This window comes from Oncorhynchus gorbuscha, linkage group LG23 (assembly GCF_021184085.1).
Source record: "Oncorhynchus gorbuscha isolate QuinsamMale2020 ecotype Even-year linkage group LG23, OgorEven_v1.0, whole genome shotgun sequence".
Classification (NCBI taxonomy): Eukaryota; Metazoa; Chordata; class Actinopteri; order Salmoniformes; family Salmonidae; genus Oncorhynchus; species Oncorhynchus gorbuscha.
The window spans coordinates 67,987,575-68,007,980 of record NC_060195.1 but is presented as its reverse complement, the minus strand read 5'-3'; the positions used below and the strand labels follow the sequence as shown (position 1 = coordinate 68,007,980).

At 45.1% G+C, this 20,406-nt stretch overlaps 2 protein-coding genes and 1 non-coding gene across 5 annotated transcripts in view; 1 reads left to right on the top strand and 2 right to left on the bottom strand.

Moving 5' to 3' along the window:
• On the bottom strand, positions 1–2,941 carry LOC124011415 (protein jagunal homolog 1-B). 2 transcript variants are annotated; one of them, XM_046324771.1, is made up of 3 exons: positions 2,786–2,941; positions 1,178–1,275; positions 1–1,002 (listed from the first exon to the last, which is right to left on the bottom strand). In XM_046324771.1, exons 2-3 carry the CDS (start codon positions 1,264–1,266, stop codon positions 540–542), a joined length of 552 nt encoding a protein of 183 aa, XP_046180727.1. In that variant the 5' UTR covers positions 1,267–1,275; positions 2,786–2,941; the 3' UTR covers positions 1–539. The 2 variants fall into 2 exon arrangements, with proteins under 2 accessions (XP_046180727.1, XP_046180728.1); XM_046324772.1 differs by having other exon boundaries at positions 1,178–1,287; positions 2,786–2,936.
• Positions 2,942–5,113: 2,172 nt separating this feature from the next.
• The window catches only part of LOC124011640 (collagen alpha-1(VIII) chain-like), a 51,739-nt gene continuing 36,446 nt past the window's right edge, over positions 5,114–20,406 (bottom strand). For both annotated transcript variants that reach the window (XM_046325095.1, XM_046325096.1), the window contains 2 exons: positions 9,981–10,359; positions 5,114–8,526 (listed from right to left, as the gene is read on the bottom strand). In XM_046325095.1, coding sequence (XP_046181051.1) covers positions 6,578–8,526; positions 9,981–10,359 — 2,328 coding nt within the window. In that variant the 3' untranslated portion in view covers positions 5,114–6,577. The remainder of the gene's footprint in view (positions 8,527–9,980; positions 10,360–20,406) is intronic.
• On the top strand, positions 15,615–15,667 carry LOC124011717. Its single transcript, XR_006834616.1, has one exon. It is a non-coding gene; the product is annotated as a U7 small nuclear RNA (small nuclear RNA).

Here is a 20,406-nt window from a genome sequence, read left to right as displayed (position 1 = left end):
TAAAAGATTACCAGGTCTTTAAGAGTTTATTCGGAAGATAACAGCTCTATAAAGATGACTTTCTAGGTAATTATTTACCTAATTAGCTCAAATCAGGTAATATTAATTACAGAGAAATTATTTTATAGAACAGCATGCCATATCACCTAATCCGGCATAGCCAAAGACACAACTGTATCCCTCACAGATTATGGCAGCCAGCTCCATAGATCAGGACTGAGACATAAAGAGGACGCTTTTTCGAAAGGCAGCAGAACAGGTGAACATTAAACCCTAGAGTCTCAGACAACTCCAGTCTTAATCTGTCCACAGGCACCAGAGCCAGGAGATGAGATAATGGAGGTTAGAGGGTTACCAGGAAGACGACAGGACAGTCTGCTGAGTATTCCAATTAGGCCTACAACTATCAATCAGGGATGGCGAGATGGGGATGTAGAATTCAAATATAGATGGAAGATGGACCTAGAAGTGGTTTCAGACAGTGGCAGGCAGCAATAGTCATTCCTTGTCAGTTGTTTAAATAATTTAGTCCTCTGTCCTCATTTCTTCTTCTTGTCTTGTGTGGAGGTAAACCAGGCGTCCAGCAGCTTCTTGCTGTAGTAGATCTGCCAGCCGTGCACCTGCACCGCGATCACCATCACCAGGTACATGACGGACACGGCAGAGAAGCCGAAGATGAAGCGGTAGGCCTTGCCGTGGCGGTACAGCTGCTGGGCCACCGGGAACATCTCCATGCCCCCGTAGATGAGCGGTGCTATGCAGAAGAGGCCGGCACTGATCATAGAGATCACCAGGTAGCTGATGTTGTTTTTGGGCAGGGCCATGAAGCTGAAGAGGGAGGGGATGATACTCAGCAGGTAGGGGTACTCCCACTGGTAGGGAGCAGCCACCACACTGTGGGACACCAGGTTCAGCTGGCTCACTGTCACCTGGGCAGCTAAGAGGAGCCAGATCAGAACATGGACGATGTTCAGCTTACGGATCTCGGACTTGAGGGCAACACTGATGAGAAAGAAAGAGGAGAAGCACAAGAATGTGATGTTTCAAATGGGTCACTGAACAAAACCTGTCATCTTGTTTTATGTAGGCACTTAACCCTAATCGCTCCTGTAAGCCGGTCTGGATAAGAGCGTCTGCTAAATGACTAAAATGCATTAACATTCAAATGAGAGCGAACCTCATCTGGTAGTGTGAGGCCACTCTCTCGCGGTGCTGAAAGTCACTTCCATCTGTGCCAGTAGCTCGAGGTCCAGCTCGGGAAGCCATGGTTACCCCCTGTCCAAAAAACTCAAAGTAAAACCTGTCATTCATTGCGTTGGAGCTTTCTAAGGTGCTCATTAGTGCTCATTAGTTATTTCACAACTGCAGATAAGTATACAGCATAAGCTATCACTATCGAAGACATTGAAACCTAATGGCAGTCTAATTACCTTAGACAACTAGCCTTTAAAATAATAGAACTAATACAATTTTTATGAAATGAGCAATACCAATGAATTAAGAATTGCATTAGTCACATGCTCTGTAAACAGGTGTAGACTAACAGTGAAATGCTTACTTACGAGCCCTTCCCACAGTGCAGAGAATAATAGAAAGATAATAAAAAATACACAATGAGTAACCATTACTTAGCTGTATACACAGAGTACCATTACTGAGTCAATGATAACATGGCTATATACACAGCGTATCAGTACTGAGTCAATTATATCATGACTATATACACGGGGTACCAGTACTGAGTCAATTACAACTTGGCTATATACACTGAGTACCAATACCGAGTCAATGTAATTGAGGTAGATATTTACATATAGGTAGGGGTAAAGTCCTTAGGCAACAGGATAGATAATAAGCAGTATCTGCAGAGTATGTGATGACTCAAAAGGTAGCTATTTGGTTAACTATTTAACAGTCTTATGGCTAAGGGGTAGAAGCTGTTCAGGGTCCCCTTGGCAGTAGGTACCGCCTGCCGTGCGGTAGTACAGATAACAGTCTATGACTTGGGTGAATGTCTATGCCTTAGGTTAATAGATTAGTTAAGGCATAAATACAGAAATGATTTGTACAAAGCATAGCTGATCCTCCCTAGTTTTCCTGAAGGTTACCCAGTTAACTTGACAGTGGACACATGAGGATGATGGGCATGTGGATTAACACTAGCTTGGCTACCCTCTGCTTTCCTGTCCCCTTCTGCTGGCTTTTCAGATAACGCCAGGCCAGGCGAGGATGATTTCTAGTTAGCCAGTAAAACATTTAAATCCCCCTGTGGACTATTTAGAAAGAGCCCAGAGGTCCTTGTGTTAAAACATTCATCAACAGGTCTGATTCCAATACAGTTTTAAGACCGAGTTAGTTAGCTAGCAAGCATCATCAGCTATTAGTATGTAGTTTATAAAACGACCTCCTGCTTGTAAACTAAACAAGCATACTCACAGTTCATCCCGGACTGTCAGTGGGGAAATGCATGACAATGTAACGTTACAAGTCAAAATGTAAAAAGTCACCCAGACAATTTTAAAGTTACCAAGCTAGCTAGCATCATCAGCTATTAGTATGCAGTTTCTAAATCGACCAGCTGTTTGTACTAAGCAAGCATGATCACCGTTTGTCATGCATTTCCTAATTTACAATCCAGGACGATGTACAAGTCAATTTAGTGGTACTGCTAGCCAGTTTGCCAACTTAGTGGTAGTCTCATTGCCGTAGACACCTTGCAAAAACAAACTACAGACAACTGCAGCTAAAGTTTAGTTTGCTAGACATATGTTAATGTAATACTTACTGTATGTTCAGTACAACAATAGTCGTTACACGTTCAATTAACAAACTTATTGCGACTAAACTCGGCGGACATTCCTCCTTTCTCCCGTAGACATGTGCAATACGGAAGTGTTGACTATTCAATCTGTGATTGGACAGATGACTGAACGGATGGCAGTGAGGGACAAACCAAAAAGTTATACTACAGTTGGAAACGGAAACGCTCATTGCGACAGGCTATGATCTTCCTCTTCGTGAGGTTTGAAACAAGTTTGTTAATTGAACGTTTAAAAATCCATTGAACAATATTATAAATCCATTACACTTTGTGATACAAAATAGGAGAAGGGGAAACGGAAAAAATAAAATATATTTTTAATTACCCTACCAACTAACCTTACACTCAAAACCCACCACCTTATTTCACTACTTGAACCTTATCTGATTCTACCCCAGGCCAACGACCTGAGAGGACGGGACACTACCACTCAACACACCCTGTAACTCTTCTGAAGTCAAATCTCGTACACCCAAGTACTTTTCTGCAGCTGCCACCACAACATATATTTTCTGTGACTTACATTCCATCACTGTGGTACAGTTGATAACCATTGGAGGAGCCAACCTTACTGAAACATACAGTATATCACTCATTGGCCTATCCCTCTGTTCTGGCACAGATCTACTATTCACAGGGATCCTCTCAGAATCCCTTACCCTTTATCCACCCTCTACCTTCTTCACTGCCTCATAATAGGACATCTTCTGCACTACCCTGACCCTAGCCACCTCAACCTGCCTCTCTCGCACCGGACACCTCCGCAACATGGGCACAGTTGACACACACATTTTTCCCATCGAAACTACACATTGCTCTGTCCCATGTCCTCCTTCACACTTCCCACATATTGAATGATCCCTCCTACACACTGCTGCAACCTGCCCATAAATGTGACACCTATAACACTGCTGTGTATTGTATGATATTCATCTGTTTGTAGCTATATGAGAGATGTTTAACTAGTGGTCTGTCAAACATAAATTATTCTTTATGTAAACATTCAGCAACAAATGCATTATATTGAATGTTGTGAGTGTATGCAGTGTTGTACAGGTATTGACAAAAATGATGATGATGATGATCTTGAAAACAGTGAGTAACCAACACTAGCATGTGTTGGACCCTCGTTACCACTGCAGGCCTTCATGCTCAAATCAGTTTTGTTTTTGAAATCCGTTTTGGAATACTGGCTGTACAAACAGCAAGTTACAAGTGACCAAATGGGATATGTGTGTGTTCAGACAGCAGTCATTTGCTGACATGGCTATGGCAGTTGTCATAGTAATGACAGGTGTGTGCGCAGTGGTGTAGGCTGTTTGGTGGTGGTGCTCTGGTTCCTATCGCTCAAAAGTTATGTAACAGGCTAAGGTGACAACAATGCCTGCCATGGACGTTTACGAGTTGATTTAAATGTTCAAAATCATAGTGTAAGAACTCAAAGGATAAGATGATTCAACTTTAAAAACAAGTCCTTTTTGGATAGCCATAGCAGTCAACTAGCTCGCTAGGTAGCACATTCACTAATTTGCTTGTAAACAATTAACAAGCAAGTTGGCTACCGCATGTTCTTGTCAAACTGTCAGAGTGGCCAGCAAGCAACAAGCTATGCCAAATAAGTTTAAAAATAAGTTAGATTAGACAGTTCAGACTCAAGTCGCATGGCCAGGACTCAGATTTGTATCTGATTTTATACCACCTACGAAGATGATTTGAAATGTGGCTTGAAAATCTGATGAGTTTGGCAGGAAAAATAACAGATTAAAATAGATTAAAATCGGATATATTAATGTGAAAATGCAGGCCCAATGTCTGCAGGATTCCATGTGTGAACACAGCTTTTGCAGGCCCAATGTGAACACAGCTTGTGTGCAGGCCCAATGTGAACACATGGCCCAATGTGAACACAAAATACACAGATTAAAATAGCCCAATGTGAAAATCAGGATGAACACATATTGCAGGCCCAATGTGAACACAGCTTGTGTGCAGGCCCAATGTGAACACAGCTTGTGTGCAGGCCCAATGTGAACACAGCTTGTGTGCAGGCCCAATGTGAACACAGCTTGTGTGCAGGCCCAATGTGAACACAGCTTGTGTGCAGGCCCAATGTGAACACAGCTTGTGTGCAGGCCCAATGTGAACACAGCTTGTGTGCAGGCCCAATGTGAACACAGCTTGTGTGCAGGCCCAATGTGAACACAGCTTGTGTGCAGGCCCAATGTGAACACAGCTTGTGTGCAGGCCCAATGCAACAAGTAGCAATCGAAGAAGAGAACACATTGTTTTAATCCTTCATCTTTATTTAGAAAAACAACAATAGTCCAAAAACATTATACTAAGTTCTTCATTTGGTTATATGTTTAGCACCATTGTCAGGTAACATTTATTTTTTCCTTCAAGATAGTCTCAACAGGTATACATACACATTTACAATTTCAGACAAAATCAGTAGTTAAACAAATAATTGACAGAGAGGAATACTGCCACATCCCTTAGAGAAGTGTGGTTGACTTTTGAACTTAATGTGGATATTGGAAATGTTGACTATACACCCCTTCAAACTCCCATAACTCATTTATTTATTAATGCACACCAGATGAAATGGGCAGCTTACAACCAAATGTCTTCACTATGTTGCATATCAATTGAATTTTATTTTAGGTTCCAAACCATGAAACAATCTCATTTCACCATCTCAAACCATCTCATTTCCAAAAATGATATCAATAAATAAAAATGGTAGACACTTCTGCATAATCTGGAACAACGTGAATAAATTGATGATAAAAAAAGATTTCAATCTGTCGTGGAGGAACTATGGGATCGGGAAAATCACGTTGTTAAAGGGGAACAATGTATGGTAATACATACTGTGAATGTAACAGTGTTACTTATATGCCAAAGGTATAATCTGGCATGAAATAAAGACATTAGAATGTCTTCTGAAAAGTCCACACATGGAAGAATGACCTCTGAAGAATAATTGTGTACTAACATTAGGTATGCATGACAGATAAAGCGGATGCGTTGATGCTTGCTTATGAAAGCTGCGGTAGACGGCTTGCCCTGTAGTGGCGTCATAATGGCTGTGACTGTTGGAATGCAAAGAACGGATATACTGAGTGCACATAACAAAAATCTGATATGGAAATATAAAATACAAACAAATGCTATGTATTCACATAAGGAGAAGAACATGTTGGGCAAATGTAATAATTCCATCCTGAAATAGTTCTCTTTAATAAAAAAATAACACATTGTTTCCAATGTAATATGCTGCTATCCACAGTAGCACCATAGCATGTCAGCAACCATGTTTTCTCTATAAACACTGTCAATCACGTGAGGTGGATGACACTGCTACAACTGGGATAGTCAGTATTCTCAATCATTTGCAACATTTTCACCCCCTATTAACCAAAATAAATTGTAATTTGCATAATTATCTGAATATCTACATACAGTCATCTCAAATAATTTATCTGAGGGTTTTGCCAAATTCATTTCTGGGGTAAATTAAATGTATTGCAGAGATTGATTTATGTTTTTTTCACCCATCTAATACTGCAATACAAAGGCAGAAACATACTATAGCTGTACCACTCACAAATTCATAGGATACTTCTGAGCTGAGTTTTCACCGTTGTCATGTGTCACTATTGAGGTCAACAGTTTAAAATGAATAAAACACTAATAAAACAGCTATGTAGTGAGTTGTGGTGTGGATGCCCTTTTTGTTGTTGTTGTTGATCTTTACATTGGGTACAATAAATATCCGGAGAATGAAGAGTGGACATATTGACCGGCATAAAGTCCTGCTGCCTGGTCAGATGGAAGCTGTACATGCACAGTGTCTCCTTGCTGTAAAGGGAGCACAGCACTCCCTGACGCCTGGTCCAGGCTGCCCTTTTTGTACTCATCATATGTGTACATCACAGGCTCATTGTTCTTGACCAGCGCCACCCACACATTCGCTCCTTTGCAGTGGACGTGGTAAGCAAAGTAATAGATTCCCGGTATGGTACAGCTGAAGACGCCGGTTTGGGGATTGTAGTCCTGATGGCCATTGTACAGGAGCTTGTCAAAGACAACAGGGGAGCCTACGGGGGGGAAAGGATTGGTGAGCTGAGCCGTGAATGCTGGCATCTCCAGGCCGTTCCTGTCCCCTCCATTCTTTAGTTTCTTGTAACCGCCTTGTTTAAGACCGTCCAGACCAGGACCCAGCTCAGGGAGGATTTCACCAAGACCAGGTGGTTGGGTGGGGGGTCCGGGTGGGCCAGGGGGACCAGGTTGTCCTGGTTGTCCAGGCTGACCAGGGGGTCCACCGTTGCCAGGTTTCCCTTGGGGCCCTAAAGAACCTGGAACACCAGGTTTACCTTCGCCGGGGTAGCCAGGTTTCCCTGGTGGACCAAGCTCGCCTTTTGGCCCGGGAAGACCGGGAGGACCAAGTGGCCCACCTGGACCAAAATTTCCAGGTATTCCCTTGGGTCCCTGGTGACCTTTTTCTCCGGGCATTCCACCTTCTCCCCTTGAACCGGGCATTCCAGGAGCTCCAGGGAGGCCAGGTAACCCTTTGTGGCCGTTATCCCCTTTCGGACCCAGTGGCCCTGGTATACCTCTCGGTCCTGGTTGACCACCCTCTCCAGGATACCCACCCTGTCCAGGAAGCCCTGGAGGCCCTGGCTCACCTTTAGGACCTGGCAGCCCCTTTGGCCCTCCATTGCCACCTTCTCCCTTCGGACCTGGGAAACCAAGACCCCCAGGTGGCCCAATGGTACCGGGCAGGCCCGGTGGCCCGTTGGGTCCAGGAACGCCTTCCTGCCCTGGGATACCTCCATGACCTTTGTCACCTTTTGGGCCTGGAGCTCCAGAAAAACCTCCATGTCCTTTGTCTCCTTTTGGTCCAGGATATCCTGGCTTTCCGTAACCAGGTAGGCCTGAGCCCCCTGGCAAACCTGGTGGGCCTGATTCCCCTTTACCGCCTGGGAACCCTGGTTGTCCTGGCAAACCATCATGCCCGGGCTTGCCAATACCTGGTAGCCCAGGTGGTCCTGGTTCTCCCCCTTCACCTGGTGGACCAGCAAGTCCTCCTTCTCCAGGTGGGCCTGGTTTTCCTGCCCCCCCGGGCAATCCTGGTAGTCCATTCAGACCTGGTTTTCCAACCCCTGGCAACCCCCCTTGACCAGGAGGCCCAGGAGGTCCACCAGGTCCTTTCAAACCTGGCAATCCTGGCAAGCCAATCCCTTTGTCTCCCTTGGGCCCAGGAAGACCAGGCAGTCCAGGTATGCCCTTGTGTCCAGGCTCCCCTCGAGGCCCAGGCTGCCCAGGCAGTCCCTGACCCCCTGGCTTCCCGATGCCTGGCAGGCCTGGTGGCCCTGGTAGACCTGGCCCCCCAGGCATCCCCATTGGTCCTACATCACCACCAGGACCAAGGTCGCCCTTCGGACCAGGCTGGCCGCCTCCACCAGGTTTACCGGGCATTCCTGGCATTCCGGGTTTTCCTATCCCAGGATACCCTTGGGGACCAGGAGGGCCTGGTTTTCCATGGGGGCCGGGCATCCCTTGACCTAGCATCCCTGGAGGGCCCTGTGGTCCTGGAGGCCCTTGGGCTCCTGGTGGCCCCTCGGGACCAGGACCCTGTAGTCCCCTATCATCAGGTGGTGGGCCTCCAAGGCCTTTCCCATTACTGGGATATGACTGACCTGTGGATGACATCAATTAGCATTTATCATGAATTACTGACTTGAGTTAGTGACTTGAGTATCTCATTGAGCACATAGGAACATGACCAATTAATATGCATGGACATTTGGGTAAGCCCAATGTACCTTCAACCGTAGATGATGGGCCAAATTATTATCTTTGAAAATGAATGCTAAAAGCTGACTTTAATGTCCCCCTTGGAAGCAGGTTGCTGATAGTGGATGTTAAAAGCATGTTACATTTCCTAGTTATCTATCAAACATACTTTCTTTCCGCCTTCTCTGATTCCTTGCTTGATTGTTGAAACAGTCAAAATACACATTTATGTGAAATGTCTTACACTCTTAGAAAAAAGGTTTCCAAAGGGGTTCTTTGGCTGTTCCCATAGGAGAACCCTTTTTTGTTCCATGTAGAACTCATTTGGGTTCCATGTAGAGCCCTCTGTGGAAAAGGTCCTACATGGAACCCAAAAAGGTTCATACCTGGAACCAAAAAGGTTCTTCAAAGGGTTCTCCTATAGGGACAGCCAAAGAACCCTTTTAGGTTCTAGATCACACATTTTTTCTCAGTGTGTACAGTATCTGCAATATGCCGTATTTCAAATCAACGTGTATTGGTCACCTACAAAGATTGTGCAGGTGTTATAGCAGGTGCTGCGAAATGGTTAGGATGCCAGCTCCAACAGTGCAATAGAATGATTCGCAAATACAATACAAATAGTAAAACATCTAAACAAGAAATCAAGAAATAGCAGAATGAGTCCAATTAACAATCCAGTGGTAGATATATTAGAATGAGCATGCGTCAGAATCCAGAAAATAAATACGTGGTGTGTATAGACAGTATATCATTTTGAAGGAAAATGGTTTGTATAGTAGTAGCTATATTAGGATGAGCTATGTGGAGAACACAGTACAGACATACGCAGTGAGTAAACAACAGTGTATTTTGCCTGTTTAACATGTGATTTGTCAAGGATACTTTTATAAGCCATGAGCTGGATCTGATTTCCTGTGGATGTTAGGACAGATGAGAAGAATCTTGGAAAAGCAGTTGAGAGGTGTTTTGAATGGAACTATGTCATAGACTGGGTAATGGTTTCATGTCAGCACTGCACCATGAACCTCTGGTTGTACCATACTGTCCATGTTGGCTTTCCCTTCAAACCCACATTGGTGGCCATGTCCATGATCCCATTTCAAATCTAAATATGGTTAAATTATTAGCCTACACTCTTAGAAAAAAAAGGTGAAAAAAAGGTGCTATCTGGAACCTAAAACAGTTCTCTAGCTGTCCCCACAGGAGAACCCTTTGAAGAACCCTTTTGGTTCCAAGTAGAACCATTTTGGTTCCATGTAGAACCAAAAAGGGTTCTCCTATGGGGACAACCAAAGAACCATTTTTTTCTAAGCGTGTACATTTTTGTGATGTAGACAATCTATTAAAATCTCACCTTTTCCCTTGCCCTTATTAGGTGGCATCTGGGGTTGTTCGTGCATCTGTGGAAGCATCTGTGGAAGTTCTTGCCCATACTGTGGCAGCACATATGGCATATCTTTGCCGTATGGAATATGTTGTGGCATTTCCTTCCCGTACTGTTGCTTGGGCAGCCCGTCCCCATTCCCGTTCCCGTTCCCGTTCCCATACCCGTTCCCTAGGGGCATGTGAGGTATCTGTTGCATGGGCTGGTGCTGCTGGGGAAGGTGCTGCTGTGGGTGCTGCGGCTGCTTGTGCCCGTAATATGCTGCCCCACGGGCATGGTGGTGTAGTACTAGACACAGCTGTAGTGCCACCACCAATAGATGAGTAGAGGGGAGGGGCTTGGCCATGTCCTAGGAGAGAGAGAGAGGGCAGGTCAGCAGAATGAGAGTTTCAAGACCCTAGAATGAGTTAAGCAGATCAGATTTTCAAGACCATAGAATGAGTTAAGCAGATGAGATTTTCAAGACCATAGAATGGGTTAAACAGATGAGACTTTCAAGACTATAGAATGGGTTAAACAGATGAGATTTTCAAGACCATATAATGGGTTAAACCGATGAGATTTTCAAGACCATAGAATGAGTTAAACCGATGAGATTTTCAAGACCATAGAATGAGTTAAACAGATGAGATTTTCAAGACCATAGAATGAGTTAAACAGATGAGATTTTCAAGACCATAGAATGTGTTAAACAGATGAGATTTTCAAGACCATAGAATGAGTTAAACAGATGAGATTTTCAAGACCATATAATGAGTTAAACAGAGGTATTCTGACAGACATATTAGAGAAAATATATGGCAGTACAATAACCTCTCGCCGAAGTTTCTCGGAATCCTGAGAGCTAAGATAAGTGTGCTATTTAACATTTTGTAGCGAGGCCTCAGGATGCACACTATAACCATATGACTCTACACAGCGAGGGACTCCCAAATTTTCTGATCATACTGTACTCTGAAACATTTTAAAAGCCATCTTGTTGTGGAACAGATAATAAATAGTTCTGACAAGTTAAATCACATGGATTTGAGTTTGATACTGCCAGCGTGGACAGCCAGGCCACTCCTCAAGGGCAGACATTTTTGGCTATGAAACCACAACACTCTTATTCAGAGGTGGGGTTTTGAGTTACTGGGCGGGTAGGAAAAGAGAGTGAGCTCGTTATTGTGGATGTCAGTTCCTGCTCTAATGAAGAGATGTGTTTTGCATCATTGAGAAACGAATGTGCAAAATTTCAAACTGAAAATAATCCAACGCGTTACTTCGAAGCTTCACACAGTAGAGTTGCTACTGATCCAGTGGGTCTACCCGAGTGTAAGAGGTGATTCATCATACGCCTGTGTTTCTGTACTTTTAAAGTTATATACAGTGCCTTGCGAAAGTATTCGGCCCCCTTGAACTTTGAGACCTTTTGCCACATTTCAGGCTTCAAACATAAAGATATAAAACTGTATTTTTTTGTGAAGAATCAACAACAAGTGGGACACAATCATGAATTGGAATGACATTTATTGGATATTTCAAACTTTTTTAACAAATCAAAAACTGAAAAATTGGGTGGGCAAAATTATTCAGCCCCCTTAAGTTAATACTTTGTAGCGCCACCTTTTGCTGCGATTACAGCTGTAAGTCGCTTGGGGTATGTCTCTATCAGTTTTGCACATCGAGAGACTGGATTTTTTTCCCATTCCTCCTTAGAAAACAGCGCAAGCTCAGTGAGGTTGGATGGAGAGCATTTGTGAACAGCAGTTCTCAGTTCTTTCCACAGATTCTCGATTGGATTCAGGTCTGGACTTTGACTTGGCCATTCTAACACCTGGATATGTTTATTTTTGAACCATTCCATTGTAGATTTTGCTTTCTGTTTTGGATCATTGTCTTGTTGGAAGACAAATCTCCGTCCCAGTCTCAGGTCTTTTGCAGACTCCATCAGGTTTTCTTCCAGAATGGTCCTGTATTTGGCTCCATCCATCTTCCCATCAATTTTAACCATCTTCCCTGTCCCTGCTGAAGAAAAGCTGGCCCAAACCATGATGCTGTCACCACCATGTTTGACAGTGGAGATGGTGTGTTCAGGGTGATGAGCTGTGTTGCTTTTACGCCAAACATAACGTTTTGCATTGTTGCCAAAAAGTTCAATTTTGGTTTCATCTGACCAGAGCACCTTCTTCCACATGTTTGGTGTGTCTCCCAGGTGGCTTGTGGCAAACTTTAAACGACACTTTTTATGGATATCTTTAAGAAATTGTCAGGATTTGGCCAGGGTTGTTCCGGTTTTTGGTCAATAGATGCCCCCATTGTTCCTTTTGACCTTTTGTTTTCCCTTGATCCCCATTATTATTTGCACCTGTGCCTCGTTTCCCCTGATTGTATTTAAACCCTTTGTTTTCCTCAGTTCTTTGCTCTGTGTTTGTATGTTAGCACCCAGCCCTAGTACTCTGAGAACTCTTGTTGATCCCGGTGGACTCTCTTGTGGAATTCTGTTTTTTTGTTCTTGTTTGTTTGTTTTTTGAGTATCTTTTGAGGCTTTTTGTGCTTTACCTTCCACCTTGTGGATTCACCTTTTTTGTCTTGGAGGATTACCTTTGTTCTTGTAGGATTCTTTTTGAGGTTGTGGAGTTACATGTTTTCCTGAAGAACTTCACTTTTTACTTCATTAAATACACCGTCTCAAGTACTGCTGTGTCTGCCTCATCTTCTGGGTTCTGCTGACTATTCGCGGCTCAGTTGGTTAAGTGACTGCTTCTCACTCCGGAGACCCGGGTTCGTAACCGGGTCCTGACAGAAATGGCTTTCTTCTTGCCACTCTTCCATAAAGGCCAGATTTGTGTAATATACGACTGATTGTTGTCCTATGGACAGAGTCTCCCACCTCAGCTGTAGATCTCTGCAGTTCATCCAGAGTGATCATGGGCCTCTTGGCTGCATCTCTGATCAGTCTTCTCCTTGTATGAGCTGAAAGTTTAGAGGGACGGCCAGGTCTTGGTAGATTTGCAGTGGTCTGATACTCCTTCCATTTCAATATTATCGCTTGCACAGTGCTCCTTGGGATGTTTAAAGCTTGGGAAATGTTTTTGTATCCAAATCCGGCTTTAAACTTCTTCACAACAGTATCTCGGACCTGCCTGGTGTGTTCCTTTTTCTTCATGATGCTCTCTCGCTTTTAACGGACCTCTGAGACTATCACAGTGCAGGTGCATTTATACGGAGACTTGATTACACACAGGTCGATTGTATTTATCATCATTAGTCATTTAGGTCAACATTGGATCATTCAGAGATCCTCACTGAACTTCTGGAGAGAGTTTGCTGCACTGAAAGTAAAGGGGCTGAATAATTTTGCACGCCCAATTTTTCAGTTTTTGATTTGTTAAAAAAGTTTGAAATATCCAATAAATGTCGTTCCACTTCATGATTGTGTCCCACTTGTTGTTGATTCTTCACAAAAAAATACAGTTTTATATCTTTATGTTTGAAGCCTGAAATGTGGCAAAAGGTCGCAAAGTTCAAGGGGGCCAAATACTTTCGCAAGGCACTGTATCTTTAACTTCATTGTTGACACGCAAAACATCTTGAGATAATATCAACAACAAACTAATGAAAGAAATACCAAAAGAAGAGTATTAACACTACAGTATGCTTGTTTGGGTTTTAAAGAGAACATTTGGTTCAAACAAGGTGTTAGAGTACATTTGGAGGGACACTGAGCTAGCTGTAAGATTACTGTTGATCAGTGGAGGCTGCTGAGGGGAGGACGACTCCTAATAATGCCTGGAACGGAGCCAATGGAGCGGCATCAAACAGATGGAAACCATGTGTTTGTATTTGATACAGTACCATTCCACTGATTCGGCTCCAGGCATTACCACGAGCCCGTTCTCCACCAACCTCCTGTGCTGTTCATACATTATGATTAGTCTTATTCCATTCACCTAGACAAAACAATGTGAAAGCTGAGGAGTTATATGCAACATGGCAGAGTCTAAACATGACGAAGTCTTCACAGCACATCTATTCCCACTGGGCAAGAACTGGTTGAATCAACGCTGTTTCACATCATTTCAACAACATAATTCATGTGATAATGTTGGATTTGCTCATCAGTGCAAGGGAACTTTGTATTCTTTTTCACCCAAATGCGTACCTAAATCCAATGGCATGGTGACACTGTTTGTGGATTTCACGTTGAACTCCCGTTAATTGACAACTCAACCAAATGGAAATCAAAACTAGACTTTTGAACAGACGTCTGTGCACAGTGGGTTGTCAGTATAAGTAAGTTGTAAGTTGTAAGTACATGCAGTACAACACTGACATGGCATTTAAGGGACCTCCTCAGACCAAAGGAAAAGCAATGACTAAATGGACAATTGGCATGTGTGGTTCTTGTAGATATCAGCATGGACCACAGACTACCATACCACCTGAATCAAGTCATTTATGGTTTGACTTGGCAAAAACATCTCTGCTTTCACTAACCATTTAATGCACAGTTTGTCTACGCAGTTACCATTTGTACGCGCTCAACACTGGATAAAATGACCTCACTCTGTCCAAGTCAAGGTTGTGATTCTCCATGCTTTCATAAGAATCAGTCTGGCCAGGCTGTGAACAGCAGAGAACAGCAGTGAATCAATTTATAGCCCACATGCCAGATGTATTATGTCTCAGAAAACAAGCAGGAAGCAAGGGAACAGGATAACATTTGGTTTAATGCTCAGCCAAAATGAATTGCCCTAAAAAAGCTTCAATGCTGACTTTATCAAGTCTTGTTTGTGACAGACTGCTTAGAAACAGGAGGTCGGCACATTGGACCTAGTCAAAGCTACGGAACACTTTGACTTTCAGGGTTTTCCAAATTTCAATAATGTCACCGGTCCTGTTGATTAAACATCTTTAGAATGTTTACTGGTAGAATTAAGCATAATTTCTCATTCACAACCACTGTAGGAGCATACCAGGAACAACTTGTTGATGGAATTGATGTATCCCATGAACCAGTGCGAAATAAGAAAAACACAAACACCAAATCACTCCACACTGTTCCTTAACACTGCCAACTACCAAGCTATGAAAGCACCATAATATACATCCAGACCTTCGCGTTTTTACCATGAGGTCTTGGAAATGAGCACATTACCATGTCATTAGACTGAAGGGCGTTACCCACATTAAAAAAACTACAGTTTACTATAGAATACTACACTACTTATTATAGAATTCTGTATAAAACTGTAGTATGCTACAGAGTACTATACTACACAGTGTAGTATTCTTCGATCATGTGTAGTACTTAGTATAGAATTTTGTAGTATACTATAGTAAATACTAGTGTTATCCGCAAAAAAAAATACAATAGTAAATAATATATAAATGACAGCAAAAACACTTTAAAAACTATAGTAGATACCACAGTATTTACTTTGCATATACCCTGCCCATTCCCCACCCCCATATCCCAATTTGTGCCAGCCATAAGTGAGAAACCTACATGCCAAGTATAGACCATAATTGTATTGTGTTCCGTATGGCTATTGAAAAGAGCAGAAGCTCTGAACTAACTGTTCAGACCCCAGTCCAACCTTTCTACCTACATGTTATGGAAAATGTGCTCTTTTAGTATTTCTCCAGTTGGTTTCCTCAAAGCGAAAACCCCCATTTCTATGTCAAAAATAATGCAGCTAAAACACTATAGTAAATACTGCAGTATACTTCAGTCCACAGAAACACTACAGTGAATACAACAGTATTCCTACCATGGTATACACTATAGTGGTTTTTCATGTGGGTAGGCTGCTGGAGCCACACAAATCAGAGGGATGTCGACAGTGTTACACAGTCCACCCGCTTACTGTTAATGCAATGTCAGTGTTGTGTCAGCTAACATTGGCTCAGCCAGCAGACATTCCAATTTCAGCTGCAAATTCTTTGTGCATAGTGTAAGTAGTGGATCTGTAGACACATGAATAGGGTTGATATTATCACTCTATAGACTGCGAAGACTGCCAGACTGTATTAATGGGTAACATTTGTAGGCCTATAGTGTACAGTAACTCACCACATCCATAACCTGTTGCATTGTGGGGGGACGTGTGCTGTAGTCCGGTGACTATTTATTAAATTATCCTATTTCCCTCTGCTAATTTTGCTTTAGTGTTTTAATAGCAACATCAACCATTTTGTTAGAGTTTGGAATTGGTTTTGGAAAGCAACGCTGGATGGATTCTCCTCGCCAGAATAGCAGTCATTAGGGTGATGAATAACACACGAGAAGTCATGGGAATAATGCCTCTATTATTCCAACCACCAATATTAAAATAATACAATTACAATAAGTCCATGGAGGAATCATCAAGAGGCTGTGCCACATGTCAGTGTAGAGCAGACCAGAGACTGTGAGGAAGAATGGCCTGGAATATTCACTCTGTTCATTCTCAGAGCAACAACATGAGTGGAGCTACGCCCATTCCCTTCATTCCATGAACGACCTCCTATCCGCTGTAATTACACTGTGCTGTGTGAAGAGAAACACTGATCTGCACAGCAAAAATACAAAACGGTGTGGATTACCCTCACAGAAAAAAACAGGATTTCCCATCAAATTCAACAACGTGATCACATGACAAGGTGTGTTTTTGTGATCATGTGAGATTCAGGGTCCAGTTAGGTGTTGTATATGTAACCTCTGTGGTCACTCACCTGCTCACCTCTTAACTTGTTTTGATCTGCACGGTGTCTTTCACTTGTCTTTTCTGTCAGAATAACCTAAACTAAAACACTCTGGTTCTGGGTTGCAGCACGATCTCATAAACACAAGTTGTCTGACATGTCCTTCTCTCTCTTTCTGCTCTTTCTACAAAATGATGATGGAAAGTTTAACTGTGCGTGTGCATGCGTGTGTGTGTGTGTGTGTGCCGTGTGTGCATGCGTGTGTGTGTGTGTCTAATATGTTTGGTTGTGTGTATTTATTCCTTGTGTCACTATTTCAGTGTTTTATTGAAATTGTTATCTTTATCTTTAACTCTGCATTGTTTGAAAAGGACCCGTAAGTAAGCATTTCACTGCTTGTGTGCACCTGTTGTTTACAATGAATGTGACAAATCAAATTGGATCTCTTTGACCACAAGAGGGCGCGAAGCCCAATCCTTTCACTCTCCACACATCTACAGTAGCGGAGAAGATACCCCTGATACCTATACCTCACCCTTTAACTAACACCCTACTTTCACCACTAGGGGGCAGAGATCAGTACAACACTTCACAGACGCAGTGAAGACATCATGAGAAAATAGCATTTGTACCTTGTGTTATGGCAATTTGTGATTCTGGACGATTGAGAATTTGTTTTAAAAAACAATTTGCGGCCAATTAGCACACACACACACACACACACACACACACACACACACACACACACACACACACACAACACACACACACACACACACACACACACACACACACACACACACACACACACACACACACACACACACACGCTTCCATAGAAGGCCAAACCCAAACGCCCTCCACACCCTGGATGTGTGTACATTCCTCTTTTCCTTTATTTTCCTTTCCAATCTTTCCTCCTTCCCTCAATCCCCTCCTTCCTCTCTCCACTGGCCCGTCGCTGAGTCATGTTTCCCCTCAGAGTGAGTTGTTCCACACAGACAGCACAAACTGCTAAATGGGAGATGATTAGAGACAGGAGCCTAGGACGTGACTGTATGTGTGTGTTTCTGCATGTGTGTGTGTGTGGACACAACACTGCACTCCGCTGGGCTGCACTACTCCTTTAAACATGGACCACGTCTCATGAGATTTGTACAACGCTGCCAAGTGATCGGTGCAAGAATAAACGTAAGGTGTGAATGTATGTAAGCTTCCCTCACGGTCATCTTTACTGTTCTCTCATCCGCGCTGAGCGCTAAGATCAAAGCATTGACTTATGGAGAGAAGATGTTTATTCTGCCTGCTGAAATAACCTCCCAAGTTGTTCTATTATGGAAAGATTAGTTACACTTGTGTAACCGGTGTGAAATGACTGGCTAATTAGCCGGGCGCGCTGTGGGGCATTTCAATCAGTGATGTCACTCACTCTGAAGTAGTTGTTCCCCTTGCTCTGCAAGGACTGCAGCTTTTGTGGAGTGATGGGTAACGATGCTTCGAGGGTTACTGTTGTCGATGTGTGCAGAGGGTCCATTCAAGCCCAGGTTGGAGGAAGGAGAGGGACGGAAGCAAAACTGTGACACTTCATGCTACAGGTGTGAGGAGAAAAGGCACTAGTACAGAGAACAATCTGTACTCTACATAACACCCTTCAGACATCGAATAGGTCTGTCTGACTGTGTCACGCCCTGACCTTAGTATTTTTTGTTTTCTTTATTGTTTTGGTTAGGTCAGGGTGTGACATGGGTGATGTATGTGTTTTTGTACTGTCTATGGGTTTTGTAGGTTTATGGGGTCGTTTACTAGCTAGGTGTTTATGTATGTCTATGGTTGCCTAGAATGGTTCTCAATTAGAGGCAGCTGGCATGGAAGCAGGTGGAGAGAGCACAGGAGGAACGGCGACGGTATATGGATACAAGCCTAGCACGGAAGCCGAGAGGCATCTCCAAGAAATGTTTTGGGGTGGGCTCACGAGGAGTTTGGCTAACTCAGGTAGGAGACCTGAGCCAACTCCTTGTGCTTACCGTGGCTGGCGTCTACTGGTCAGGCACCGTGTTATGCGGTGGAGCGCAAGGTGTCCCCAGTAGTGTGCTTAGCCCGGTGCGCTACATCCCAGCTCCCCGCATATGCCGGGCTAGGGTGAGGATCAAGCCAGGGCAGATGGTGCCAGCCCTGCTCTCCAAACAGCCAGTGTGTCTCCTCGTGCCATGATATCCTGCGCCGGCGTTGCGCACTGTGTCTCCCGTATGTCCGCACAGCCCAGTGCGTCCTCTGCCTAGAGTCACCATCCAGCCAGGACAGGTTGTGCAGGCCATTAGCTCGAGACCTCCAGTGCGTCTTCACGGTCCGGTCTATCAGTACCACCAGTGCCAATACCACGCACCAGACCTCCAGTACGCCTCCACAGCCCAGTACAACCTGTTCCTCCTCCCCGCACTCACCCTGAGGTGCGTGTCTCCAGCCCGGTACCATCAGTGCCAGCACCACGCACCAGGCCACCAGTGCGCCTCCAGGGTCCAGTACTCCCTGTTCCTGCTCCTCGCACTCGTCCTGAGGTGCATGTCCCCAGCCCGGTACCACCAGTGCCGGCACCAGGCCTATAGTGCACCTCGGCAGTCCAGAACGCCCTGTTCCTCCTCCCCGCACTCGCCCTAAGGTGCGTGTCCTCGGCCCAGTACCACCAGTGCCGGCACCACGCACCGGGTCACCAGTGCGCCTCCAGGGTCCAGTACTCCCTGTTCCTGCTCCCCGCACTCGCCCTGAGGTGCTGTGTTCTCGGCCCAGTACCACCAGTGCTGGCACCACGCACCAGGCCTACAGTGCGCCTCGCCAGTCCAGAGCGTCCGGCGACAGTACCCAGTCCAGAGCGTCCGGCGACAGTACCCAGTCCAGAGCGTCCGGCGACAGTACCCAGTCCAGAGCGTCCAGCGACAGTACCCAGTCCAGGGCGTCCGGCGACAGTACCCAGTCCAGAGCGTCCGGCGACAGTACCCAGTCCAGGGCGTCCGGCGACAGTACCCAGTCCAGAGCGTCCGGCGACAGTACCCAGTCCAGGGCGTCCGGCGACAGTACCCAGTTCAGAGTGTCTGGCTACAGTACCCAGTCCAGAGCGTCCGGCGACAGTACCCAGTCCAGAGCGTCCGGCGACAGTACCCAGTTCAGGGCGTCCGGCGACAGTACCCAGTCCAGGGCGTCCGGCGACAGTACCCAGTCCAGAGCGTCCGGCGACAGTACCCAGTCCAGGGCGTCCGGCGACAGTACCCAGTCCAGGGCGTCCGGCGACAGTACCCAGTCCAGAGCGTCCGGCGACAGTACCCAGTCCAGGGCGTCCGGCGACAGTACCCAGTCCAGGGCGTCCGGCGACAGTACCCAGTCCAGGGCGTCCGGCGACAGTACCCAGTACAGTACCCAGTCCAGGGCGTCCGGCGACAGTACCCAGTCCAGGGCGTCCGGCGACAGTACCCAGTCCAAGGCGTCCGGCGACAGTACCCAGTTCAGGGCGTCCGGCGACAGTACCCAGTCCAGGGCGTCCGGCGACAGTACCCAGTCCAGAGCGTCTGGCTACAGTACCCAGTCCAGAGCGTCCGGCGACAGTACCCAGTCCAGAGCGTCCGGCGACAGTACCCAGTCCAGGGCGTCCGGCGACAGTACCCAGTCCAGGGCGTCCGGCTACAGTACCCAGTCCAGAGTGTCCAGCTACAGTATCCAGTCCAGAGCGTCCGGCGAC